We start from the raw sequence: 27,088 nt of genomic DNA on the forward strand, positions 1-27,088 counted from the left end.
TTCCACTTGCTCTGTAGCATTGTAATCAATTGCTGTGCCCTTGCTGCCAAGGGATCCTCGCACAACAGTGAGGATTAGGATGTGCAAGCTTGTTAACTGTTCTTGTTTAATAATTCTACGTTCTTGTTCACTCTGTTGATGTGACAATGTGTTTTGGCAGTTACCCATGTCTGTGGTTCAGTTATTGTGCTTTTAAGTGTTGATAAAGGACTAATTCCGTAGTCTTACTGGAAAACTTACAGTCCTCAGTCATGCTGGGTTGCAGTGGCACCAGAGCTCTCAATGAACAGCTTTGCAGTGTGTTTCTGAAGAAAGAAAGGGAGATCTCAGAGATACTTATTGTATTTCAGTAACATTTCCCTGGAAGCTGTCACAGTCAGTCTCATGGCTCTGTGCTGGCAGGCAGTGGCCTGTTGAAGGTGCTTCTTTACGGGTAACACTTAGAACTGGGGTCCTGAAGCCTTCTGACCACCCAGGACCTCAGGATGCTTCAGCAGTGTGTCTGGTAGGACTGCAGAGAAGCTGCACCTGCAGAACAATCTGTTCATCTGCTGCACTGCTTGAATGAAATTTGGGCTAATTCCTTGAAAATAATAATTAGAAGTCTGCTGAGCTAGCATAAGGCCAGTACCCTTGACCAGAGGTGGAAAACACACATTACTCTTTTATCCGGGGGTTGCTCTCATAGACTTCAGTTGCTATACTGAAGTGTAGTTCTCCAAAAGGGGTTCATAGGCCCTGTCAAAAAGGTGCTGTACTAGCAAGTAATTTTTTTGCATTGCACAGTACTCTGTAAAAGATAGTTTCACTGTAGGAACAAAACTTATGATTAAGGATCACTAAAACTCTTCTGGGACTATATTGTAGTGTCAGGTCTTTGTTTTGATGTGTCTGGTTGCTTTCTGATCTCTAAGTGCGAAAGAAGAGGGGGCCTCAGTCTGGGAGAGGACTCTGGGTGCTCCCATGGCAAGAATAGTTACTGTCAAGGACCGGCTGTGGTGAAGGCATATAGCAAAAACCTTTCGCTTGTAACGTGGAAGTGAGTTAATTGGAACATCCTAGAAGCATTAAGCCAGCAATTTTAATATGGTAGCCTGCAAGAGCAGTTACTATGAAATTTGTAGTACTCAAATGTAACTTCTGGAAGCTACTAATTCCAGCTTCTTGTTTTTGTGTTTTGTTTGTGGGGTTTTTTAAGAGAAAAAGACAACACCAAACAGTTCCCAGACCTACAAAGCATTAAAAGTGTGCTGATAATTTTGCTTGGCTAGTTTTTTTTGCTTTTATTTTCCCTTCTGTCTAGTGTATGGTTTTGTTCTCAAGCTTCACCCCTCTTTTTATTTGCATATTATTTAGTGAATTTACAAGCATGGGTTGTTTTTCAGGTTTTATGATTTTCATTGCTTGTAACCCATTCACAATTGTTTTGAGTAGTCATTGTTTGTATTTAGCTGCTTATTTTCATTCCTCCTGGTCTTGAAGGCTGAAATGAAATACCTGTGCACTTTTCAGCTGGGCCTTGCAAGGACTAGCATCAGTCTTTGGGGTCTCTGCTATAGTTGTGTGTGACTTCCTCGAGGACTTCTGGAGTTTTGCAGAAGTGTGAGAGATTGGCCATCTCATGTCTGTGACCTTCACGGAGCTTATCATTAAACCCACTGTAAGAAGCTTAATGTAAAGTTCTGTAAGGTTGGAGCAGTTGCTGCAAAGCAAATTAAAATCTGGCATAAAATATGAGATACAATTATTAAGAATGGCCCTGACTGGGGCTGTGAATTCCCCCAGACCTGCATCTGTGTTCTGTGCTCTCGTGGGTTTTTTGGCTGTTATGTAACAAAACAGCAATCAGCAATTTGATGACATTAGTGGTAAGCTGCATGGCGTGCTGGATATTAGTGCTGTTCTATGGGATTTAGATAAAATGTGCTCTCTGGGGGATGGAGGTAGGGAGTAAATGGCTTTTAATGGCATTAGTGTGAAGGCGAACTTACAGCATACTGATAGTGAATAAATGATGCAAAATAGGGTGATGAGAAATGTTCAGACAACTGAGAATGTTGGGTGTTTCTGGTGGTTTTTTTTTCCTTTTTTTTTTCTTTTTTTTGAGGCAGGGAGTGGTGATAGCATGCAGACTGTCTTCACTACTTGGATCATGAGAGTTTAATTGCCTACTGTTCTCTAGTTCAGGGGGGTGTGTGCTTTTTATTTTGCATGTTTCTTCAGTGCCTGCTTCTGGGAATGTGCACCTCCGTCAGTAAAAAATGGAATCCAGGAGCGTGATTCCAGCGACAGGAGCACACTGTGACTTCTTTGTCAACCATCTACTTTTTGTATAACAGCCTCACTTAAAGAGTTCAGTTTCTGGAATTTTGGTGTCTTTAAATCTGAAAACTTGACAGAATTACTACGGTGGCATTTGGGGGTTTAAATAAAGTAAGATAAACAATGCTTTCGATAGCATAGGAGCAGTAACCCTAAGGTGAAGTGTAGGATCCTGTTGTGGTTCCCGGGGTAACGCAGTATGGTGAATCAGGTGTCTGCAGAAGTCCTGGGAGTCCTGGGTGGCGGTAGTGGGGGTTTTGGCTCTTCCCTCTCTGCAGAGGAGAACCAGCAATATACTCACAAAGTATACAGTAAAACCAAAATTACTGAAGGTAGGAGAGAAGAGCAGATGTTGCAGTTGAAAAAGTAACTTCTGTGTTTTATGGGTTTCTTTTATCTCCTTAAGCTTAATGTTGGCTTAATGCAGTTGTTGCATATAATTTAGAAACGCAGTTTATATCCTCTTTCATAATTACACTTCTCGTTGTTTGGTAATACTCTTTATACTTTATTTAATCTTTTTGTATTGTCAGACAGCTGTAACATTTAAGTCTGTAAAAGCAAGACAGGAGACCAAGCCTTTTTTCTTTTGATTGCACTTTGAAATATTAATTTCTTAACACATAGTAGTATAATGGGGAAAAATAAGAAAGAACTGGTTTTGTGGACAGCAATAAAAATTGCTTTAATCTTTCATTAAAAAAAAAAATCCATCTCACTTCAGTGGTGCAATCTTAAAGAGTCAGTTGTAAGACACTGTTCCTAAAGCTATTAAATATATCTACATTCTACTGCATTTGCTAAGGGCCAGCTGTATTAATTTACTAAGGGTTTGCTGTGAACACTTGAGCTGTTTGCATATAGCAGTTGCACATGCTGCCCCTTGCAAAAATAGGTTTTACTGCCTGTCCTGACATTGAATGAATAACTTACTGTTTAAAGACCAGTGTACATTCTCTAACGGCTTTCTTGTGCTATCTCACCGAAGCTGACGGAAATGTGGGTGAGGTTAGGCTCAGGGTGAGCTGAGTGCTAGTGTGGCAAGAGGCTGCTGTGAGTAAACTTAGGACAAGCATGGAAGTTTAGTAGAAACTTTGCACGTGGCATGTGACTTACTGCACAGGACCCGTAGAGTAAAATGTGTGGGGCCTTGAGCTTTTTTTTTGGTGGTTGGTTTGTTGTTGTTGTGGGTTTTTTTTTTTTTTTTTTGTTCCAGTAGTCAACATCACATCTTTGCAAGTAATGGTTCTTTGAAGGCAATGGTGGAAAAAAGGATGCCTTTAAAGCAGAATCCCACTGAAGGTGGCTAAAAATAGGGAGATAAACCCTTGTTCACCCAAAACACCCTGTATTCCATCAAGATTTTGCTGCAGGCTTTTGGCATTAGAGTTTTGCTACTAATGGCTAGGTAGTAGTATTTTCTTTAATAACTAAAACCCAAAATATAGCAGCAAAAAAATCTCAAACCTGTTTTTGCTGTTGCTTACTTTCAGGGTTGCATGACTGAAATGAAGGGTTGGGGAAGAATCAGGGCTGAAGACACAGCAAAACCAAGGACTCAGGAGTTGGGGTAACCCAGAAAACCTTGGTGCAGCATTGGCTGTTGTGTGTGGGTGATGGGGGCAGCTGGTACACGTAGTGTCCCAGCCAGTGTCCTTTGGGTGCCAGTGCCACTCCTGCATGGTGCCTGCCTCTTGGCTCTGGTTGCAAACTGACCAATATTTGTATTTAATCTTGAATGAACATGTTTTATGGGGAGTGGATGTTTGTTTTACTGCCGTGGTGTGCCCTGCATATCAAAGTGCATTTCTGTTTTACTGAAAGTGCTGCCAGGTATAATGTTTTAATTCCCTACACATTTTCCTTCTACTATCAGCTAAAAGGTCCTGTATGCCTTAAAGGCTTTGTGGTAAAGCACAACAGCAAGCAGATGTGTACATCATAACTATGACTGTTGAGAATTAAACCAAGTTAACTGCAGGCTATTGAAAAATAGGTCTTGTACAGGGAATGGCCATTAAACCTGTGAACAGAGCTGTAACTTTTTGCAAGAGATTCTTGCGGGGTGCAGTGCTAAGCTATTCCCTGGTTATTAAAGACCTGATTGCACATGGGGATAGATTAGAGCAGAGCTGGACGGAAGGTAGCGTTGGCTGATTTGGGGCGGATTAGAGTGCTTTTTGAACATAAGGCTGCGTACGGTTAGTGGTCAGAGTTCCAGCTTAGTGTTCCCAGGCAGCAGCTTGATTTATTCAGCAGCAGGGAACAGTGTTGTCAGGTAGAGTAAATAACATCTGCCTAACGTGCAAGATTTTAAGTAACATCTGGACTTACAGGGGCTTGGATGGCTTTCCTCCTGGCTTCAGAGGTCTACCATGTGCTGGGGAGTGTGGCTACTTCAGAAAAAGTCCAGCTGGCACAGATGGGTTTGTATCTGGTTTACCATTTAATAGAGCAGCAGCTCCTTCTGAAAGGGAGATATGTGTACCACTAAAAATGTTTATCATTGCTTGAACTAAAAATTAATAAATGCTCTCTGACTTGAGGTGTGTTTTGCTTTAAATGGTTATTTTGAGAGGAAAAAATAGACTGGTATTTCAATATTATTAAAACCCATTAAACTACAGGATGTCTGTTAGAATGATTTTAGGCTGTAAAGAGTAAGTGCATAATTCTAGGAACAAGTGACTGTAGTTTTCAGATTTTTTCCATTTGAAAGTAGAGCTTTAAATATACAATGCATAATAGCTTATTTGAACTTCCAGATTAATTAATTTCTTCTAGTAGCACATAAACTATATTGTATTCTAGTCTAACTTAATTTTCAGACTTTGGCCAAAAAATGGTCAGTTAGTCCTCATGTTGGAAAAACACCATATAATGGACACTATGTCTTGCTTTCTCAAAATTTTAATATGCATCTGCATTGAGGAGCTGCTTCATTTACTTAGTATTCATGGTTTATATAGAGGATTAAATGTTTTTCTGGAACCAGTTTTCCTATTCCTTAGTAAAAGTGTTCTTGAATTGCTCTTCTGGAGCTTTATTCTGAACTGCCTGTGTTCAATAACTTCAACTTATTCAGATGCTAATATGCGGTGTCTCTCTTTTGTGAATGTCTGGCTAGAGACTGAAATTAGCATATTAGGAACAGATTTGAAAAAGACTTTTTCCTTTGTCTGCTTATATTTTATGAATAGCTTAAAGGAGAGGATGGTGTTCCTTGTAAATGGTTTGCAGAGTTGAAATCCAGTGGGCCTATAATGTTATGGTATTCTGTTACCATAGTCCATTTTTTAAAGTGGATTCTTTCTGTTACTAACACCTACACAGTAGGGATGATGCAATGAACTCTTACACGTTTACTGTTCTTCTTTAAATGTTTGCATTCTGCTGGTATATTCTTGAAACTGGAAAAGTGCAAGCAGAAAAGATGGTGCTTACTTGGGCACTAGACTCATTGCAGATGGCATTTGAGAAATAGACAATGCTGTGGAATTTGGCAGGAACTGGATTCCTTCACTGTTCTTTATTTGTGGAGGGGAAAAAGGTCTTCTAAAATCTATTCCATGAAACTTTGATTCTGAAGTCTATCTGAAAACGTGTATGTGAAATGCATCTTTAACAATTACAAATGTGGTGTAGAAATGTTTAGGCAACTGAAATGTTGAAGAAGAAACTGGATTGCCTTTTATGTTGTGTGTGTGGTTTTGGTTTGGGTTTTTTTATTGTTTTATTGTCCACCGTGGTTTTGTTGCCTGTAATTGTGTGGCCCACTTTCTGCTTTTCTTACACTAAAGAAATGTAGTCGTCTGTCTTCTGCCTTTTGCTAGCTGTTCTCAACATCTTAGTGAAATCAGTTTGGTTTTTTTTTCTGACGACTGAGCTGATGAGAATAGGCTTATGTGACTAGCTATTTTTGTAAGACTTTTATTAATAAACTGATAGCCTTAAGTGCAAAGAAGCAGATTTTCTCTGTTGAGTAGCTTGTTGCTAAACCTCTTCCTGAGCTAAAACCCTGTTGCAATCAATCACTCTGATCGTGAAATAAACATGCATGCAGTTTGTGTGCCAGGCTAATGTAACAGTTCAAACTTGTATATCCATGCACACTGGTAGGACTTTTTCTTATGGAGAGCCTTATTTCTGTGCTGGAGGACAGTTCTTGGTGGTTAGGTATGAATCCAAGGCAAACTTGATCTAAACTCAGTTCTAAAGTAAAAGACTGAGTCTGCCAAGAGAAGGGGTGTGTGTGTATGTATGTAGTAAGTTTTAGAGACTTATTTTTGCTTCAGTTAACCTATCTTTCTTTAAGGTTCTGAGTTTTGCATTCCTTGTGGTGTAAAGGCTTGTCTTCCTGGTATTTTGTGCATCTTCAGATAGAGGTTAAAACCGCCACAGTCAACATGTGGATACTGTGTAACATCTATTTTTGGCTTGATTTAGGTCACTTTTCTGACTCATCCTAAAGTGCTTCCAAACGCACCTGTTCACTTGAGGGGGCTGATGATTCAGGGAAGGCCATATATTTATGGACTTAAAGGGCAATTTATTGCACTCGTGCACACCTGTGGTGCTTTCAGAAGAGTTTGGTTCTGTTCAGCTCAACCCGAGTCCTCTCATTCCTCCAAGAAAGACAACTACTGAGCAAAACCACGGCTTCTGATGCAGTTATTTGATATGAAGTTTGGTTTGCCGATGTCTGTTGTGTGAGGGAGCCAGGGGAAATTGGTCCAGCAATGACGGCTGTTCAGCCCGTGTTTGACTAACGTTTAGGATGCTGCTCTGACTGCATCAGACCGAGGTGCTTTGGAAGGAGCAGCAGGCTTATACTGCTTCACTGATGGCCTCTGGGTTTTGTGGCTCTCTGCTGGAAGATGTGTTCTGGCCATGCTTCTGCCATGGAGATGAACTGAGCTGGGCCACGACATCTTTTGGTGTATGGGAGCACTGTGGTGTTTCAGCCGGTGCTGAGTCCACTGCTGCTTGTGCTGCTTCTGCCACATGCTGTGGGAACTAAAGAGGTGTCAGGAGCTGAGAAAATAAATCCTAGCTCTGACAGAGAGGAGTGGGAGGGCATATTAGTCTTTGTCATGATACCAAGAGGAGTACTGAAGAAAGCAGTGGTGAAGAGAAGGCGGCTGATAAGAAGAAACAGAGACAGACCAAGATAGTATTTGGGAGCCAGCCAGAGTGTAAACAAATCATCTGGGAGGTGAATTTGGACTGATACGAGTGAGGAGAGGCTGTGAATGGATAAAAACAGGAGAAGGTAATTTAAGAGCATGGATATAAACTGAGATCAAGAGACAATCTTATCTTGATCCTAGTGTTTGGAACACTGTAGGAGGGAAGATGTGAGATGAAATGGAAGAGACCAGTGTATTTTAGTCAAAACAGAGAAACAAGGCCTTATGGTCCTGGATGGGTGGATGAAGGGAAGTCATCACAGTACGTGCTTGAAATTTGGTAGCAGGATGGAGAGGGTGTAAATGTGTGTGGTAGGGAGGAGGGATTGTTTATTTATAATTCTATTAGCAGTTCTAACAGTGTCAAAAGCACAAGATAGAAGCTGAAGGATTATTGAGCCCGGAGGAAAGTGGAGTTTGAATGCTAATCTCACTATTCAAAAAACTTGCAGAGTACTGTGGTTTAAAATTACAGTACTATGTATAATAATATAAAAATATTTAAATGAGATAAGCGTGGAACAACCATAAAATAGTTTCCTTCAACATATGGTAAAGTTTTCTTTGCCTCCTTTGTTGTGAAGGTGTTTTGATAGATGATTTTTTTTTTTTTTTAATTTTCCTATATGGAGAAGCTAGTAGTGAAGAAGAAGAAAAATAGTATGTCTCACACAGCAATTACTAGTTTCTGTAACTGAAGGTAGAAAAAAAATTGTATATGCTTGGCAGATGTTGGAAAGACCAGTAAGTCATTTTATTAGTGGAATTCGATAACAGTTTAATTTATTCTGTTCTGCTTTACAGTCGAAAGATGCATGAGTGTTATGCAGTCTGGGACTCAGATGGTTAAGCTGAAGAGTGGAACCAAAGGGCTAGTTCGGCTCTTCTACCTGGATGAGCACAGGACCTGCATCCGATGGCGACCATCCAGAAAAAGCGAAAAGGCAAAAAGTAAACTTTTACTATTTCTTTCACTTTCTGGGGCAGTTCACTATTAGACTGTGAATTATAGAGGGATCAATTAAATAAATGCTTTTTGATGCTTATTTTAAATGTGATGCAATACTTACGTGAAGGTTTTCAGGAGTGTGAGTAGAGTTTAACCACCTACTAAAAGTTCAAGATTATGAAAGGAAAGGGAGTGTAGTTCAGTCACATGTCAACTTTTTCCATAGGTTTATATGAATTGTGAACAGACTGAACAGGAACTTGATAACAAACTATGCTGGACTCTTTTCAATGTAAACATCACAAATTTAAATATAGAACCTAGAAAATTTTAGACTGAGGTTTCTTAATACTAGCCGTAATTTTCTTTAGGCATTATTACATTTTGAGGTTACTGTGTAGCAATATTTCTCACTGAAACTGTTCCTGCTGCACTGTTTTAAATTGGAAATTCAAATTAGTGGTTTATTGAATAAAATAAGGAGTAGAAATTCACAGAACTGTCCCAGAGGCTTGAGATTAAAAACAAGCCGTTGCGAAGGTTGCGGATAGTGACACTTGATGGTTTGGGGCCAGTGTATGGTGGCTAAGAGCTGCTGTGTTGAGCAGCATAGCTGTTAGGTGCCATTGCACTGGGAGCCATGTTACCTTAGCACAGTGATGGGTATCCCTGTCTTCCTGCTGTAGAAAGCACAGCTGTGGTGGGAGTAGTCACTTTGGAGCTACACAGCGTTTCACTGATAGATGGAAAACACTTGGTATCTGTCTCCATGCTCCCCTGTGCATAGCCTACAGTCCTCTGACATAGCTCAAAGAGCCTTGCTGTAACCTTTGTGTACCTACACTGGCCTGCCTTCAAGGCAGCTGTGCTGTGCATGTGGCACAGCCAAAGCAAGGATAAAACTAGGAATCAAAAAGCACTTTTGGATTTCAAGATGTAATATTAAAAAAAAATATAATTAATGACTCTTAGCCTGAATAATTCAGAAATGCTAAAAACAGAAAGAAGTTGAGTGGATATCCAAGCATGTAAATTTTTGTTTTCCCTTTTCCTCCCATAGTTGTCATCGATTCCATTTACAAAGTCACTGAAGGTCGGCAGTCTGAAATCTTTCACCGCCATGCAGAGGGGAACTTTGACCCAAGCTGTTGCTTTACCATTTACCACGGCAACCACATGGAGTCACTGGATCTGATTACATCTAACCCAGAGGAAGCTCGCACCTGGATCACAGGACTGAAATATTTGCTGGCTGGAATAAGTGACGAGGATTCGCTTGCTAAGCGACAGAGAACACATGATCAGTATCCTTTTATGAGCCTGAGCTCCAGCTTTTTATTCATTATTTCTGGCTTGTTTTTTAGTGACTTAATCATAGGGTGTCCTTTCACCTCCTCTTCGTGACCAAAAACCTTGCCATTGATTGCAATGGAAACTTGAGAAATGGGTTTGACGTGGACACTTATGTGTGCAATAAAGTATCAGCTGTGCCTTAGGAACTGGATTAAACTGCATTGAAATCAGGGGATAGTCTTGCATTTTGTTAGTGAAATTCTTATTGAAGGGTCAAAACAGTAATTTCTAGTTATCTTAATAAATACTAACCTTGGCATGATTTCAGGATTTCTGTCATTTTCTACTTGCCCAGCTGTGCTTTAGCTATTCTGCTGCAAATTGCAAGCTCCATTAGAAGGCAATGTTTTCAAGATACTGATAATTGTTAGCCTCTGCACAGGTGAAACCTAACATTTTTGGGAGTCTTTTAGTAAACTGACTCGTAAGTCCTGGCCATCACGATTTCTCTTGGTTAGCGTATGTCAGACATCTGTATGTACTTCTCAGCCTCCATTGATTGTCAGGAGCACAAATCTTTAAGGCTCCTTAAATGTTTGTTGTGGGCAAGTAACCAAAATGAACTTCTTGTACGGACCATGTCCATTGAGTATTTTCTTGATGTGGTTTCTTTCACAACAGGGCTGACTAGTATGTTAAATACAAAGAACATTTACAATCCCAAAGCAAGCCCATGTTGATTAAAACTGTAACTTCTGCCACACAGAAATCTACGGTGGTCTCTTGTAAATACTCCTCCTGGAGAATATACATACTTAAGGTATTTTTAATTTATATTTTCAGTGTTTAAATCTGATACAAGATAGGCACAGATTCATTTGGGGGATATATTGCATGCTCTGTTGCACACATACTCAGGTTGCTATATTTATCCACGACTTTTCCGAACTTGCATATCTGCTGTATGTTCTGTACTGGTGAAACATCACTTCCAAGTCTCGTTTGTGTTATCAAATGTGGCAACTGGGAGACTGCAGACAAAATGACCCTGTACCAGTTCCACATAGTGTAAGAACTTGGCAAAATCTGCAAAGGGATATATGTGCAAAGAAGGGGTAAAAGGTACTGGTTTGAAAGTGGAGACCTTCAAGCTGAATGAAGGGAGAAGTGGAAGACGATATTGGAGCAAGCCCAGCAATACTGGAAAACTTAAAAGAGTACATTCTCAGAGGAGAAACTAGTAGCAGAAATGAGTGCACAAAGGAGCTAGTACTGTGAACCTAGTGGTAAATAACTGCCATAAACCAGTACCAATTTTAAGCATTTGAATGAAACTGGAGAAAGGGCAAGGGGGAAAAAAACTGGTTCAGTGTCACTTCAATCCCATGTAAACCTGTAGAACATCCCCCAAAAGATTATATTAGAGATGAGCCATATGCTGTGTGAAGGATCACCTCTTGTTTTCTGAATTTGACAGTTGCTAGCTTTATTTGGTGCCATTTTGCCCTTTGAGGGGAGAAACAGTAAATGCATAAGTGCTACTCATTTTCTCTATGCAGCTTATGATTCTATTGAGTTGTTGCTGTCCTGTGGAAGTTGTGGCACAAGGTGAAGGCAAAGATATTGGAGAGGAAGTGGTGGACAAAGTAGTTGTCCAGAGATGGAAGAGTTACAAATACACGGATGAAAGAACTGTGTGGCAGTCTTGGAGGAGAGAGCTTGGAAAAAACAAGAGGGATTAATTTTTAATGAGGTTCTTATGGAAACTGCAGGGTGATAATAATGTACTTGGGCTAATTTCACAGTGTCTTCCTTATTCCATCCTCTTGCACTAGATTAACATCATCCCTGATCCAGGTGGCTATTGAGCTTGATTCCTTTGAGTCACAAAACCATTGGTCCTCAGATGTAACAGTCTTAGTTGCACCAGGCAGGAGGTACAACAGCAATAGCACATTGCACCAGAAGGTGTATAGTAGTAAAAATGCTTTGATTTGGCATCAGTGTGGGGAGAATGATGTAGATAGCGCCAGATCTTTGCCAGCATTGACTTTATTTCAGTGTACCCCAATAACTCTTAATATAAGCTGTGGGAAATGTTAATTCAATATTTTACCCAGAGGCACTGGCTTGAAAAAGACATGTCTGTGAAGGCTGGACTGAATAATGCTCAGTTTTTCTCCTGGAAGATGTTAAGGTCCTCTGCTAAGGAGGATTATCCTCCTGCCCAGAAGAGCTGGGGCAGGGTCTTGTTCTCCTGAGTTCAAGTCTTGTGCTTTACCTGCCCAACTGCGCTGCCTTTCTTCTCTGTGAGGAAATCACCCTCTTGTACCTTTCTTTGACACGTTTGTAGCTGGGTCAAACAGACCTTTGAGGAGGCTGACAAGAATGGAGATGGCCTGCTGAATATAGAAGAGATCCACCAGTTGATGCGTAAACTAAATGTTAACCTGCCCCGCAGGAAGGTCCGGCAGATGTTTCAGGTTGGTGGCCTCTAGCACCCAGCGTTGTTGTGGTAAGAGAGTGCCAGTTATGGTCTAGAAATAGATGGATCCAGAATAGGATCTGTGAGTTGGGACTTAAAACTCTGTCCTTTCCAGCACCTCACAGTCTTACCTTTTTGTAGACAAAGATGCATCAGAACGTTGTTTTAACAACATGAACCACATAGAAGACAACAGTACTTTTTCTGCATTATTGTTTTCATCTCTCTGAACTGGATTGTTCTATGCTGGCATTGATGGACAGTGAAGTTACTCTGTTTCTATTGAAATCGTTTTTCATTTCCTTTATGGAAAAGTATTTAACAGAACTATTAATTAAGATTTTTAACAACTTCCTCTTACTTAGCCAGACTCAATGTTCTACTTCTGTCAGTTATCATTTTCCACTAGCCCTAGTGTTTACTGTAGGATAGGAAAGATAAGCAAAGGACACAATGGAAACCAAAATAACATTTTCTTAAATCTTCAAAACAGTATCAGCCAAAAGCTGGTTTGCTATAAAACATGGGAAAGTTGAAGAATCTTCCATGGTCAAAAGCTCTTTGTTTGTCTGGCATAAAATCTGCATTAGAGATATATCTATGGAGGATCAAGTTATTCCCCAAAGACTTGTAGTGTGGAAACTGGTGGGGTTGTGCTGTGGAGGTGAATTTGGGTTGTACTTGTTCCTGGAGATTATAAATGTCACTGAAGATATCTACTAGATGTAAAATAATTTAAAATCCCATTTGACACCAGATAGCTAGGAATTATTTTCTTCTCTGCTTAGTTGCTGTGATCTGAGTTTATAGCTCAGATGACAGACTGCTAACAAGAGGTAATGAAATGCAGCTTCCTGAGATCCTTGGGTTTTGCTTATACTGTTGACTGCTGCAGGAGAGCAGAGAGTTGTGAAGCCATGTACCAAGAGGGGGAAAAAAAAAAAGTTCTGTCTGCACTGTTTAAACTGTCTAAGAATGAAGTAGGGCACTCTAGCAACCATTGTCCTTTGTATAATCAGAGACAGTTTTTGGTTTAAAATAAGCTGCTTTACGTGTTTTTATTTTGCTGCTGTTGCTGCCAGCCTATACCTGAGTTAGTATCCTAGAACTCACAGGCATGGTTAAAGTTATTAAGGTTAAATATGAAAACTGTAGAAGGTTGGTTTGCTGTTAGTCGTTCAGGGCTCAATCTTAAAGGCCTTACCCCATGAGCAGTGCTTTGTGCCAGCAAGCCCTAGGGACTTCCAGGGCTTAATGCAGGATTAAGGGAGTAGCAAAGTAACTCTGGGACAAATCCTCACCCCTGTATTTAGCCACTCTGCACTGTTCTTCCACTTGGTCTGCTCAGGTGGTACTGTTTGTGTGACTTAGCGTTATGGTTCTGGACATGGCACAAAGCCTGGAGGAGCACCTGTGGCTCCATGGGGGTGGCTAGGCTTATGAAGCAGTCCAGGTCCTGCCTCTGGCAGTGGAATATGGGGCTGCTACTTGTGTGTGTGTGTACTAGAAGTTGCTGGTATAAGGATGGATTCCTGTTCGAAGATATGCTTTCAAGTTCAGTAGATTGCTTTATGTGAAGGGAAAATAAAATTGGATCTTTGGAAAGAAAAACAGGCCAGAGATATGGTCATTGCATCTGCTATTAGACTAACTTCTCTTCTATAGAAGAAGTGAGGCTGGACACCAATTGGAAGAGCTTTCTTGAGAAGGAAGAAGTGGTAGCCAGATGAGGATGCCCTTCGTCTGGAGAAGAACTTGTATTTGGTGTACCACTGTAGAGACAAGCCAACAAGTTCAAACCCAAGTCAGTGTTAAAAGGACTCTGCACAGAAGGTGTTCTGATCTGGACAGAAAGAAGCACCATTTTTAACAGAACATGACTTTGGAATGGAAGGGGGTTTATAACTACAAAGAAAAAAACATATACAGCTACCAACAAAGGACGTTATTCATGGGAACAACAGCATGTTTTTAAATGTTCATTTCACCTTGTCTCCATTATTTGCTTACAGCCTCAAACTTAGCAAGAGTTGTAGCTTCCCTGAAGTTTGTTTTTTGTGGAGACCTACCTAATGTTTGACAGCAGTTCTCCAGAATATATTCTTTGTTTTGAAAATCCAAAGCAATCCTCTTAGGCAGGTGTTCACAGTAAAAAGCTTGTATTAACATGAGTTAATACTGTTTTCTTCTATTCCTACCTCTGAGGATGAACAAAAGCTACCATCAATACTGGGGCTATTGGGCTTATATTTTTGTGTGGTGTTGTACTGCTGCTGCAGATCTCCCCTCTACAGAGTGCTGACAGGGTTGAGAGTGTTGTAGTTTGAATTAACATACATTTAAGACTGCGATATTGAATATGTTAAAATGTCAGACTTTGTTAGAGGAAGCCACAGGGTGAAATTGTGTTCCTTGCTATGTTTTAATCCAGGATAACTGCAGGGCATACAGGAGAGTAACAGAGATCAGAATAAAGCCCAGGGGGAGCCTTTTTACAAGGGAAACGTTCAAAACTGAAGATAGGGAACCTGTGGTTTTGGCATAGTAACTGTTTTCACAAAAAAAATCCAGCAGGTGGTATTGTAATTTTGCCTTTATTTTAGCCTACTAGGATTTGTGTGAACAGAATCTTGCAGGCTAAAACTTATTACATTTCTGTTTATGTATGTAAATCCTGTTTTGCTTTGTTCCCTGAAGTCAACTCTGTTTAGCATGCTTACTTGAATGTCTTTACTTCTTAGGAAGCAGACACAGATGAGAACCAAGGAACCCTAAATTTTGAAGAATTTTCAGTGTTTTACAAGATGATGTCCTTACGTAGAGATCTCTACTTATTGCTCTTAAGCTACAGTGACAAGAAGGATCACCTCACTGTTGAAGAACTTGCTCAGTTTCTAAAGGTGGAACAAAAGGTATGAGAATACTATGCATCCATATATATGTACATATAAATACATTCAAGTACAGGGAAATAATTTTATGGAAGAGTTTAGCTTGGGGCAGGGGGATAAGGCACAGGTTTTGTAACAAAAAAGAAGTCTAAATACTTCTAGTAAGTTTGAATTCTTCTGGACACTGGTAGAAGAAATGCAAGTGCAGGGCAATATGTTTTTTTGGTTTTAATTATTTGTTTATAATGGCATTTAAAATTCACACTTTTTAATTACAGTGATTATCATGTGTCTTAGCATGGTTGCTTCCTCTTGTATAGCTTGTCTGGATTGTTTCTTGGTGTGGTAGGGGGATGTTTATATTTCCAGGAGATGCCTTTTGTGAGTAATGATCTTGGCAGATATGCACTAAAATATGATGATATGTGATATGTTTTAAGGCTAGAAACACATGACAAAATAAGAAGAGCAAACTATTTATTATTATCTACAAATGGCTTGCATGTGCTTGACTTAATACGGTAACACATCAAGATGAATCTTTGTGTCCGCATATCCTTTCCTGTAAGCAAAGTTGAATCCTGCTGTTATATATCCCAAGTTCTTGGATATATAGATATATAGAACTTGGAGTTCCCAAGTATCAGTAGTAGTAGGAGTAATTATAAGCACTGCTGTTTTTATTGTTAAGACAGCAGTTCAAATATTGACAAAGAAGAACCTCTTATACCTGGCCTAAATCTCTTATTAAATTTTAAGGAAAGATTATACTTCTGTGATGTAATACAAAGATGGATATTGCACCAACATGGCTGAGGTCCAGGATTCTATCCTTTTTTTCCCCCTCCCCCCCCTTCTGCCGCCTTTCCCAATTTTTCTTTAAGGAAGTCTGTTTTCCTCATACATGTGTGGGACTTGAACATTGCACTTCTATCTGAAGTTTCTCAGAGAGAATCAGCTGGGAGAGATGAGGTCCAGGGAACCACAGGAACACACACACCAATAAGGAATTTAAAAAACAAAACAAAACAAGCAGCATAAGTAACTCAAGAAGCAAAGTCAGGTCAAGATCAGAGATTTTTCCCCCCATGTGCTTATGAACAAACTTGCTGAACAAAAAAACATATCTCTAGGCATTCCTATATATCTTGCTCCAGTACAGTTTTTCATGCCCATCTTGAAAGAGACTGGGTTACTACAAAAATTGCCTGTGGAACCCATGGACACAACTTGTATACTGGACAGTGAGGAGCTCAGAAGGAACCTTGCAATCTCTAGGACTCATGTTTGCTTCTGGCAATTGGTCCTTGGATGGTTTGCTCACTCTGTGTGTCCTTGCAGAGTGTTGTTCCAAAACAACCTCAAAAAAACCCTGTAACATCCCAACCTACTTCAGCTTCCTGGGTGTAGATGCTGTGTTTTGCCTGCAATCATTGGATAATCTCCTGTGCCGTTCTGGGATCCTGCCTGCAATGGCTGTTTTTTCTGAGTTATCCTTAGTATAAAATACCAACAGTCTGTGCAGGTTTGTTGCTGAATTTCCCTCTGGCCACTGTGGCAATTCCCTGGCATGTATAACTCCCTGGTTCTTCCTTCTTTCCTCCCCCTTGAAACACAGAGCATTATTACGTCACTGATCTTGCTGTAATAGCCTCAACACACAGATTCCTGCAAGCAGTCTGGTCCTGGCCAGTCTGTTAATTACAACTTGAAAGCACAAAATGTGTTTGTCTTTTTCCCATTAAACTATTTCTCTAAGATTTTTTAGCTCACTGATTTTCCCTTTGTTTCCTTTTTAATCACTGCCTTTTATTTAGGTGCCCTTCAGTGGAGCACCCTTGACAGCAGCAGCAAGGTTGATGCTGATGGGAAAGCAAAGAAATGCATGTTCACGGAGATGCTGAAGTGCCCAGGTTCAGCTGAAGAGCAGTGGTATGAGAGGGCACTCAGGGACCTGGAACAGGGAGAAAACCATGTGAAAGAGGCAGAAGAGCTGTCTTTGTGGGTGCACAAGGATATTATTAAACTACTGATGCAGCAGAGAAAACAAGTTGACTGTCAAGTCTGGCATACTGCATCCTCTTTTGTCTACACACTGCTCAAAATGCTGAATGTGGACAGGGCTATCTGCTATAAATGCTTTGCTCAACGTTATTCCCAAAACAAACAATAGGAAGAGTAAAAGCGTGATCTGTAGGTGAACCTCTTGGCAGTGCAGTATAGAAGCACCTTGCACTTTCTTTGCCTCTTTCCTCTGTTTTTTCCACTTTCCAGTATTAACGGTATTAGAGCAGATTTATCCTTAAATGTTTTCAGAACTCAGAGGTGATAACCATGTCCTTGGGTAAGGCAAGATTGTCTTCAAAAGCTGATGGTTCAAATCATAATGCAGCTCTCAGTTGCCTTCAAGCAAACAGCATTTCATTTTTGCTCTTGTCTGTCTGCTTGGAAATCTGTGGACAGTCTGTCCAACTCCATCTGCTACTCTTCTGGCAAAACTTTTAAATATTGTGCAGCCTGAGGGTAGAACAAAAGGGGTTTTTGTTTTCTGGGGTTTTTGTTAACTTGCTAAGCTGGCTGCTTTTTTAAGGAGAGCTCCCCTTTGCCTTTACCCTAGAGCTCATGAAACAGGTTACTTCTGCTTAGGTGGAAATTGCTATTATGTGTCTATTGAAATTACAATTATACAACCTCAAATGCAAGAAGAGCAGAAAGGCTGTTTTCTGGAATGACTTCTGGTCCTGCAGTCCTCTTAGCACAAGTGGCATGAGGGAGGAACATCTCTGGATGTGCAGTCATGCCTGCATGCCTGAGTGTTCTCCTTTTGGGAATGTCCTTTCTTAATAAACTAATATAATTGCCTGAGTTGGTCCTCCCCAGAAACTGATCTGCTATAGCTTCCACAGCAGGATCTCCAGGCTCTTTTGACCAACAGAGCTTGTCTCATACTTGCCTTTTGAGTAGTGGGGCTTGGGTGAATTGGGCTCAACAAACAGTCTTCCCTGTTAAAGAGCAGCTCTGCAGTTGCTAGCAGTTCTGGACCTGCATTGTAGAGTGAGTGGCCTCATTCTGCCCTGGCCTTGGGAGCCCTGTAGTGATGCTGCTGGAGTGTTGGGGGGGTCAGCCAGCCTGCACCTGTTGTCTGACTGCTGTCTGTTCTTCCCTCCTCCTTCATGCCGTATCTGTATCACATCAAGTGCTTTTGTTTCAGTCATAGCAGAGACCTTTTCAACTCTTCTGCTTATGGTTTTATGCAGTTACAAGGCTGACTTGGTGTCACAAACCTGAAATGTTTAGTTTTGGTTTTCTGAGGGTGAGGTTTCCTGTGTGCCTGCTTGCCAGCTGCTGCCTTGCCGTGGATCAGTTACTTAGCAATACAGTTTTTATCTGTCCTGAGGAAGAGGACAGCCTGCTGAGATCTTGCCTACAGCAGCAGTCTCTGCGTGCTCTGGGGAAGAGCTGCGTATTGCGTGATGCGCCCTGTTGTACTCCCAAGCGACAGGAACCAGATGGAAATATTAATACCATGCCATCACATGGGTACCAAACTAGTATCTTCTGTGGTTAAAAGGGCTGCTGCCATATGCAATGGAACTGGTGGCAAAAATTAAAGCCCCCAACTCATTTTAATTGAGCTGAAGAGGAAGTAATTTAGTAACAATTACACCCTCGGAACATACACATATAATTATGTAAAGCTTTTCCTTAATTATTCAATATGAAGTTGTGCATTTTGAGTTAAGCCTGCTTGAGAGAGAGTAAGCTGACTTTTATTACTTGTCTGCAGTGATTATACAGTATCACAGGAATAACTAGGGGTGTGGTGAATAGCGAAAATGTGACAAAAAATGGGAAGTGGGGATTAAGTACTCTATGAAACCACTATACCTGCTCTCTTGGAAGAAGTTTTAAAGGGATATTATGAAACAGTATATGCCAGGGCATGTCAGTATATGTTTGGCTATGATCTGAAACGGTGAGTACTGAAGGATATCAGGAACCAGTATCCCAAAAGGAATAGGGAAATTATAAGAATATCAGTGTTGGTACATGGACTTTGAAAAGAGCAGAGACTGTGGAGCGTGTTAATATTGGACAAGGAAGACAATGCTAGGTCATCATGCCTGATCAATCCTTGCTGCTTTTCACAGAAAAACCTTATGGCAGCAGCACAAATTCTCAATTGGAAAGTGAGCTGATGCCTTCCTCTTTCATGCTTATGCAGAAGGATAATCAGTATAACTGATTTATGTGGTGATTCAATATGTCATGATATTTTACATTGACATCTTGCACTGAAATTGGAAAAACGTCTTTGCTTTGATTATTTGTGTTTTGATTTTTCTTAGAGAATGATGAACTGTGAACAGCCGTAGCCTAAACCATTAGAGCACTATTGACATGCCGGTGGGTTGGCATCCTGTCTAAGAACACCTGTTATTGGCATTGCACTTGTTTTCTAACTTCTTTTCTACTTTATATTGCTTTCTTTTTTTTCCTTTCCCTTGAGAACTATTCCCATTCTTAACTTATGGGCCTTTGACAGAAGTGGGCTCTCCCGTTACCTGGCCTTGCAGTGCTCTGCAGCTTCAGATGGCAGTAGATTTTTGGCAATTGGTTTGTCTGACCTGCTTCCAATGAGACTGGTGAAATTAAAAGTGATTTTCCTCTTTTTTTTCCTCATACTTCTACACTGAAGATTAGGGATAGTGTTGCTTTTTTTGTAGTTTTGTAGGATTTTATTTTAGGAAAATTAATCGGTAGTTCATTTACTTAAAAACCAAGGTCTTACTAGTTGTTCAAAGGCTGATACTCTTTTAAAGAACATACGTGCATCAAAGTTACAACTTTTAACCAGGGATATAAAAAGGAGGCATGTGTCCAAGAGATTTTGCAAGCTCCACTGTTGACCACTTTCAATAAGCAATGTATCTAAATATACAGTCATCAATAATGATCATTACTATTTGATATTATTAGTGGAGTATTTTAAAACTTAATGAAAAGAGATTTAAATGAGTAGCCTAAGTAGTCATCTCTCTAGCTACAGTTAAAAAGCACAAATCAGTAGACTTTTCCCTAGCAGACACGCTTTGGACTAGATTAGACATTTTCTTTCCTAAAGCACACAAGTACCCTGCCACTCGGCCATCAAGGAGCCATAATGCAAAAGTTATTTCTGGCCAGCTTGTGCTGAAGAAGGGCCTGCTATGAACAGTGTTTGCAATCAAACAGCAACATCTACTTGAGCTAGAAGAATCAGGTGGGGTTTTTTGCTGCTGAATTGTTCTCTTTCCTATTATCCTGTGTAATTCTTGCAGGCATCTTGTGATTGTTGGCTTAGCAAGGAGTTACAAATAAAATGCCTGGAGAAGTAAATGGACTGAGCTATGCTTTCCCTATACAAGACAAAAAACAGAGGGAAGGGTGAAGAGAAAAAAGGCTGGAAAGTATCTTCAAGTTTTTCAGCTTAAGTCACTATATGGGTTGAACTGCTCACTTGCTTGCCTTCTATTACTATACTTCTAATATTGACATGTCTAGTTTTTCTCCTGCTCTGGTGATTTTTCATACTTAGACTGTAGCCTTTTAGGTGCTACAAAACATGGTCAGTCATGGCACCCGCATTTCTTAGAAGGAACTCTGCACTTGGCAGGATCAAGCCCTTGGAGAAGGCCATATTAAGAGTCATCAACCTACTTACAGATTTTCATGTAGCTGAATGCTGATGCTGGGAATACTGAGCTACTGGAAACAGCAGAAAGAGCAAATTCATCAGAGGCTGTAGACAGAGCAGAGGAAATGGAATTGGTTTTGCCATCTGAAAGAGAAGTCCATTAGTAACAGAACAGTTCACAGAGGGGTCATTTTCAGATTTAAACAATAAATATTGTGTAATCTGCATGATGACTAAGCTCATTCCTGCCTTTGCCTGAAGCAGTCATGTTAACAGAGATGACACGCTATCTGAGAAAGGACTGCAAGTTCCTTTGCTTCCAGCCTGTCCCTCATGTCAGGCCATTTGACCTGACCTTGGCAAAGGATGGAGGGTATGAACAGTAGACAGAATAGGGGCACAAATAAGCTGCCAAAGGTTTTAGTGTTATCATTGTCATCCTGTGATGTTAGTGGAAGAAAAGAAATACACCCAGTCATAGTTCTCACTTTGGCTGTCTGTAACTTAATGGGGGTGGGGATGAGAAAAGGTGAGTCCTTTAATTTTAAAGGAAATGTAAGTGTATGGCGATACTCTGGCCCCACCAATTAGGACTTCAGTTGTGGGCTAGTTGAAGGTGATGACAAAACTCTTACTTGTTTCAGAACAATTCTGGTTTTTTTCATTTCAGAATCTAATTATTTATCTCATAGCCTGCATATTACAGTGAACTCTCTTGGAAGTAATGAAATCACAGAAATGGAAAATGCATGAAAATGAAATCAAACCCTGCCAAATATTTCTGCATGTTTAAGTAGATCATATTAAAGAATATAACTTCATAGTTCTCATTTCAGCAGTATTGCCCAGTACTACTATTATTAGGTGCTTAACAGGTAATTTTCATCTTTAAACTAAAATAATACAGCTTTTAAGTGATAGCTGCCTTTCAGTCTTGTTTTTCTCCTCAAAGGTAAGATCTGTGAGCCTTGTGCAGCACTAATCAAACCAACATCTTGAAGTCCTTTTACAGTAGTATTACTGACTGTCCTAGTCATACTTGATGAACTCGGTGTCTGATTGTAAGGCTTTTCAACTGGATCCAGAAGCTTAAAGTAGTTTTTTTGTATGCTGGTAACATGGTATTAAAAACAAGTGCACCAACACTGTTGTTTTTGTGCAGATGAATAATGTGACACCAGAATACTGTCTTGACATCATACAGAAGTTTGAAGTATCAGAAGAAAACAAGAAGCAAAATGTTCTTGGGATTGAAGGTAACGTTTTTGTTTTCAAAATTAGTCTTGATATACTGTAGTGGAATAGAAAAGCTTTAACAATGTTTTTGTGTAGCTTATAATATTTGACTGTGATAGTAACATAGAAGAGCAGCAGTCAGTAGTGTAGGTGCATTTTTGTGAGACATGGGAGAGACAAGAGTAGGTGGGGTGAATTAGCAGCTAGTGTTATACGGCAATATATCATGGCCATTGTACAGTAATGGGAATGCCTTAGGCTTGCATGAATTTATTGCTACTTGTGTATTTGTAAGATATAAACATAAAATATATGGTATAGAATGTTTTATGTTATAGCCTGTTATAACTGAAGTAATAAAAGCAGAGTTTTCATTCTGCTCTGCTCTGTAGATCTGGAATCGCTCCTGTACAATCCATTGATTTATGCTTATGTGAAATAAATTATGGATAGTTGCATTTTCTTTTGGTTTTAATACCTTATTCACCTTGCTTGCTAAAGCAATTGTAAATGGTGTATTTATTCAGAATCCAACTTAATATCGAACCAAAATCTGAACTGGAACAAAATAGATTAAATGCTATGGTGTGTTAATTTGCCCAGAAGATAGCTTTTGTGAAGCAGTATAATTTACATGATGATTTTGGGGTGGGGAAGGAGGAATCTTCCACATGGTACTTAAATCCTGGTGACTGCCTCTCACGTCTTAAACAAGCTTCTGGTATGACCGAGGGCACTGCACTTAAATTGAAATAAGGAAAGCAAAATGAACAAGCTATGGCGCTTACAAAAATATTTCTGAAAGCATTTCTGTTCCTCTTAACCTTACTGCTGCTGCTTTTATGTTGGAGTTGCTCTCACGGTTAGTATTGTTTGCACTATCCTTTTAAATATTCTACATTTCTCAGTCTCATAGGAAGTATTTTTAAAACTTTCTCTGTTTAATGCTGATCTAATTTACAGAGATATAAACCAAGTACCATCTTTTCAGAGAAACGTGCAGCACAGAGAAAGCTGTGAACTAGTGAGATGGGCTAGATCAGTGAATTGGCTAGCATGGGCCCCCATGCTCCCTGTGCTGCAGTGCAGTGCTTCAGGTGGTGCTGCCTTGTCTACACAGTATCTTCAGTCAGGGTAGTGCTTATTTACAGCAGAAGAGTGGCACTGGGGCAGAGCCTAAGTGTCAGCAATAAACTCAGGATAAAAAAGCATTAGCTTCCAAGTCAGGAAGTCAGTTTGGCTCTCGTTCCTGTCTGTGAGCTGTATAAATGGTCAGATCTTTCTTAACTTTGGTAGGAGCGTGTTCTTTTGTTCTTGACATTGTTGCTACCTTCTGAAGATTACTTCTCAACTTGGGACCTGTGAGGCATCAACAGCAGCACGAAGTCGTGACAGACCTGCAGAATACAAACCTATACTCTTGCAGGCATTGTATACCTAAGTCTTTTCTGCTGCCCAGGATTTGAGGGATTTCCTCTGCTTCCTCTTATTTACAAGATGTTATCCTTGTGATGGGGCAGAACAGGATAGCTCTTGTGCCATCAGAAGCATCCATCCATCAGAAGCATCCATTGAGGGGAAACATCGTGCATGTGTCAAATCCTCTGCATCCTGCTGAATGTGAGGCTGAGGTTCCCCCCTTTCCATCTACCCAGCTATGCTCCTCTAAGCAGGTCGCTTGCACTCCAAGGCACAATTCAGCGTCCCAGGAAATGCAGACTGATGCTGTCTAAGCATTTGACCCAATTTCTCAGTTATACTGATGCTTTAACAAGAATCAAGAGGGTGTAGGGGGTACCAGTTTGAGAAGGACAAGGAGAAAAAGGCAGTTTTTACAACTGTAACGACTCGTGGTTTAGCTGCGTACTGTCTGTTTGCAGTAACATCTAGATGAAGAGATTATTTTTATCTCACCAGAATAATTGTGAGGGAGGGTATTTTCTTCTACTAATACTAATAGAACCAATACCTTCTTCTATTGCATGTATTAGCAGAGCAGTTTTGTCTGAACTGCAGAAGGCAGTTTGAGCCCACTTGTCTTAGTCTGTGCACTGGATTTAGTATAGGGAGGTTCTCCAGGGTTTCAGAGAATTTTTATAGGTGCATTTTTGTTTTCTGCCCCTTCTGAGGGTCTGAATGAAGCATCTGATCAGCAAATAGGTTGGGCAGTGGCCATATCAATCTGTGACTAAAAGTCTTCTTGTATAGCTACTATTTGGCAATTGTATGCTTTTATTAGAATCTTACTTTTTTTTTTTTTACTATTGGTTGTTAATTAAGTCATGAAGAGGCCTAGCTCAATGCCCTGTTTTGCAAATGCTTGTTGATTATTTTTTTTTTTTTTTTAATTTTGGCAGTCATAAATATGTCTTTCTAGATTATGTCTTCTCTAGTTCAAAGCTGTTTGAAAGTTGTTTGAGGACGAAGGTTGGATCTTGGAGATGTGTTCTTCTCAAAGGTATCAGAACTTCCACAGGCTTCAGAAAGAAATACCTCTGTGTGTGCCAACAGTGGACTGAGTCTGTGTAGCCTCTTCAGTTTGCAAAGAACCAGGCAAGGCACAGACAGCAGTTAATATGCTGAAAACATGGGGTACAGGAAGATTCAGTGGTTTTGGAGACAATGAGTTAGCACTGACAAGCATAAACAGAAAAAGCAAACATTAGAGTGCAAATCATTTACTTGGTAACACATACTGCATCCATGGCAAAACTTTCTCTTCTTCTAAGGTTTCACCAACTTCATGCGCAGTCCTGCTTGTGATGTATTTAATCCACTGCATTGCGAAGTGCATCAGGATATGGATCAACCACTTTGTAACTACTTTATTGCTTCATCTCACAATACGTACCTGACAGGAGACCAGCTGCTGTCCCAGTCCAGAGCGGAGATGTATGCACGAGTGCTGCAAGATGGTTGTCGATGTATTGAAGGTATGTTTTTTGTCTAACTTGCTAGTTGTGAGAAGTATGATGAATGTTTCTTTTAAGCACAAAGTCTGGCAAGCTCAAAGCGTGAATGTTTCACTGGCTGATTAACTTCAGTGATAAACTCCTGTTTTCTAGCAGTCTAACCAGAATTTTTCTATTGGGAATGGCCATCTCAGACAAACATGATAGACAGTACTGTTTTCTCCTGCCTGCTGATTATTGTTACACTTTACTCAGTCAGTGCAACTTTTCCATTGTCCTGCATTTTTGTGAAGTGTTTTTTTTTTTTTTTTTTTTTTATTGCGCAAGCTCAAGTAAGGCAATGGGCAGGCATCTGTTTGGGGCCTGGCAGTCCCAGCAGAGAAGCCCCAGTTGTTCTGCTCTGCAGTTCTCCTGTGCCGGAGGTTACTGCTTCACAGGAATGCTTCCTGATCCATGTTGTTCAGAATGAGCTGAGCCAGCAAAGACCTTTTTCTTTCATAAGCTGAATAGGAAAGTGGGTGTTTGCATATGCAGTTCCTCCTGCAGATGCAAAGGGAAGACGAAAAGTGCCTGTAGGAGGACAGGTGAGCAATAGTGCCTTCTCTCAGTACAGCTGTGTATCTATTTCTGTCGCCATCTTCGAGCTGAGAAACTTGGTTTTGGTCTGCCACAACAGAAAGGTAGGATTCTGTTTCATTGGCAGGATGCTGGTGGAGGAAAACAAGATGCTGTTTGTCTGATAGCCTGGAGATAGCACTGGATTCTTATTTAAGTTCTTATTTAAATAATAATAAACTCTTAAGTATCTTATTTAAATAATAACAAAACATTAGTATTGTTGTTCTTAAGATTGTGGGTGGAATAAAGTCCTTTGACATATTTAAACTTGCTATTAAGTTTTTTGACTGGTATTACAAAATTCATAATTGGGAAAAAAAATCTGTTAATCTGAATTTAAAAAATAATTGGAGAAAGTGAACCAGATAAAATTGGGTGATCTCTCACTGTACTTTCCCTTCTGTAAAGTTCACTAGAATGCGCATAGTATGTCATTTCGCTTGACCTCAAAACTATTGTAGATACAGTACAGCCTAAGTAATACCTAGCTTTCACTTTGTGAAGTTTTTAACTTCCTGTACAGCCAATAGTAGTGACATGTTTAGTGTAAATCCAGGGTACAGTAATTTTATTGGGAAAAATATTACTGTCCTAGTTCATTCAATATGCGATGGATTTGATGCTACTTTTACTATCATCGGTTATAAAACTGCAAGTTTAATTTGGAGTGGAAGAAGATTAAATTGCTTTTAAACAGGTTGTCTTCAGAAGCGAAGCTGCTTTCCTAAGAAATAGCTGTAAACATCATTTGACCTATTACACCTTTATAATTTTATATATGAGGAAAACCACTCAGTTTAGTATAAGGGGAAACCCCCTTTTTAGGTTGCGGACTTCTCATTTGGTATAACAAAAGACTTGTCTTGTTAGTCTTACGTCAATTGGTAGATCATAATAGATTGAATCAAAACTTGTTGACACCTGTGTGGTTGAGTACTGTACATGAGTTCTGCTGGCAAGCAAGATCAGCAGAAATGTATAAGATCATGGGCATCTCTTAATGTATAACTTTTTCTGTCTTAATAGTGGATTGCTGGGATGGTCCAGATGGAGAGCCGGTAGTACACCATGGCTATACTCTTACTTCTAAAATACTCTTCCGTGATGTGGCAGAAACTATCAATAAATACGCCTTCATCAACAATGAGTAAGTGTAGAGTCGGTTTTGAAGCTACATCTGTCTGTTTTGTGTAGTTAATCCCATGTCAGAATCAAAAGGCAAAACCAGGAAGTAGGTGTATTCCTTTAAACACATTTAGAAATTGTTGATTTTAGAAAAGTTGATTCTGTTCCCCTGTTTATTGCTTATGCTTTATTTGTTCTTCAACTGCATGAGGTCTTTCCAACAATCAAATTAGAAAGGTCAACCTAAGATAGAAAGACCTTTCATGCATCATAAATGCAGTAATATTTTGAGCAGTCTGAGACTGTTGAATATCTTTGAACAGAACTTCCCACTCATATCCACAGGGAAATTCTTAAAAATCAATAGCATAGTATTCTCTGCCTAAGGAAA

The 27,088-nt window shown here is 40.0% G+C and overlaps 1 protein-coding gene across 8 annotated transcripts in view; it reads left to right on the forward strand.

The window, feature by feature from the left end:
• The window catches only part of PLCH1 (phospholipase C eta 1), an 85,497-nt gene that overhangs the window by 31,118 nt on the left and 27,291 nt on the right, over positions 1–27,088 (forward strand). For 4 of the 8 annotated variants that reach the window (XM_055817456.1, XM_055817459.1, XM_055817461.1 and 1 more), the window contains exons 1-8: positions 4,610–4,748; positions 8,316–8,462; positions 9,521–9,764; positions 12,107–12,236; positions 14,980–15,150; positions 21,969–22,062; positions 24,772–24,975; positions 26,599–26,719. In XM_055817456.1, the coding sequence (XP_055673431.1) occupies positions 4,667–4,748; positions 8,316–8,462; positions 9,521–9,764; positions 12,107–12,236; positions 14,980–15,150; positions 21,969–22,062; positions 24,772–24,975; positions 26,599–26,719 (1,193 nt within the window). In that variant the 5' untranslated portion in view covers positions 4,610–4,666. The other 4 variants (XM_055817457.1, XM_055817460.1, XM_055817458.1 and 1 more) reach the window with 2 other exon arrangements.

This window comes from Falco peregrinus, chromosome 12 (genome assembly GCF_023634155.1).
Source record: "Falco peregrinus isolate bFalPer1 chromosome 12, bFalPer1.pri, whole genome shotgun sequence".
Classification (NCBI taxonomy): domain Eukaryota; kingdom Metazoa; phylum Chordata; class Aves; order Falconiformes; family Falconidae; genus Falco; species Falco peregrinus.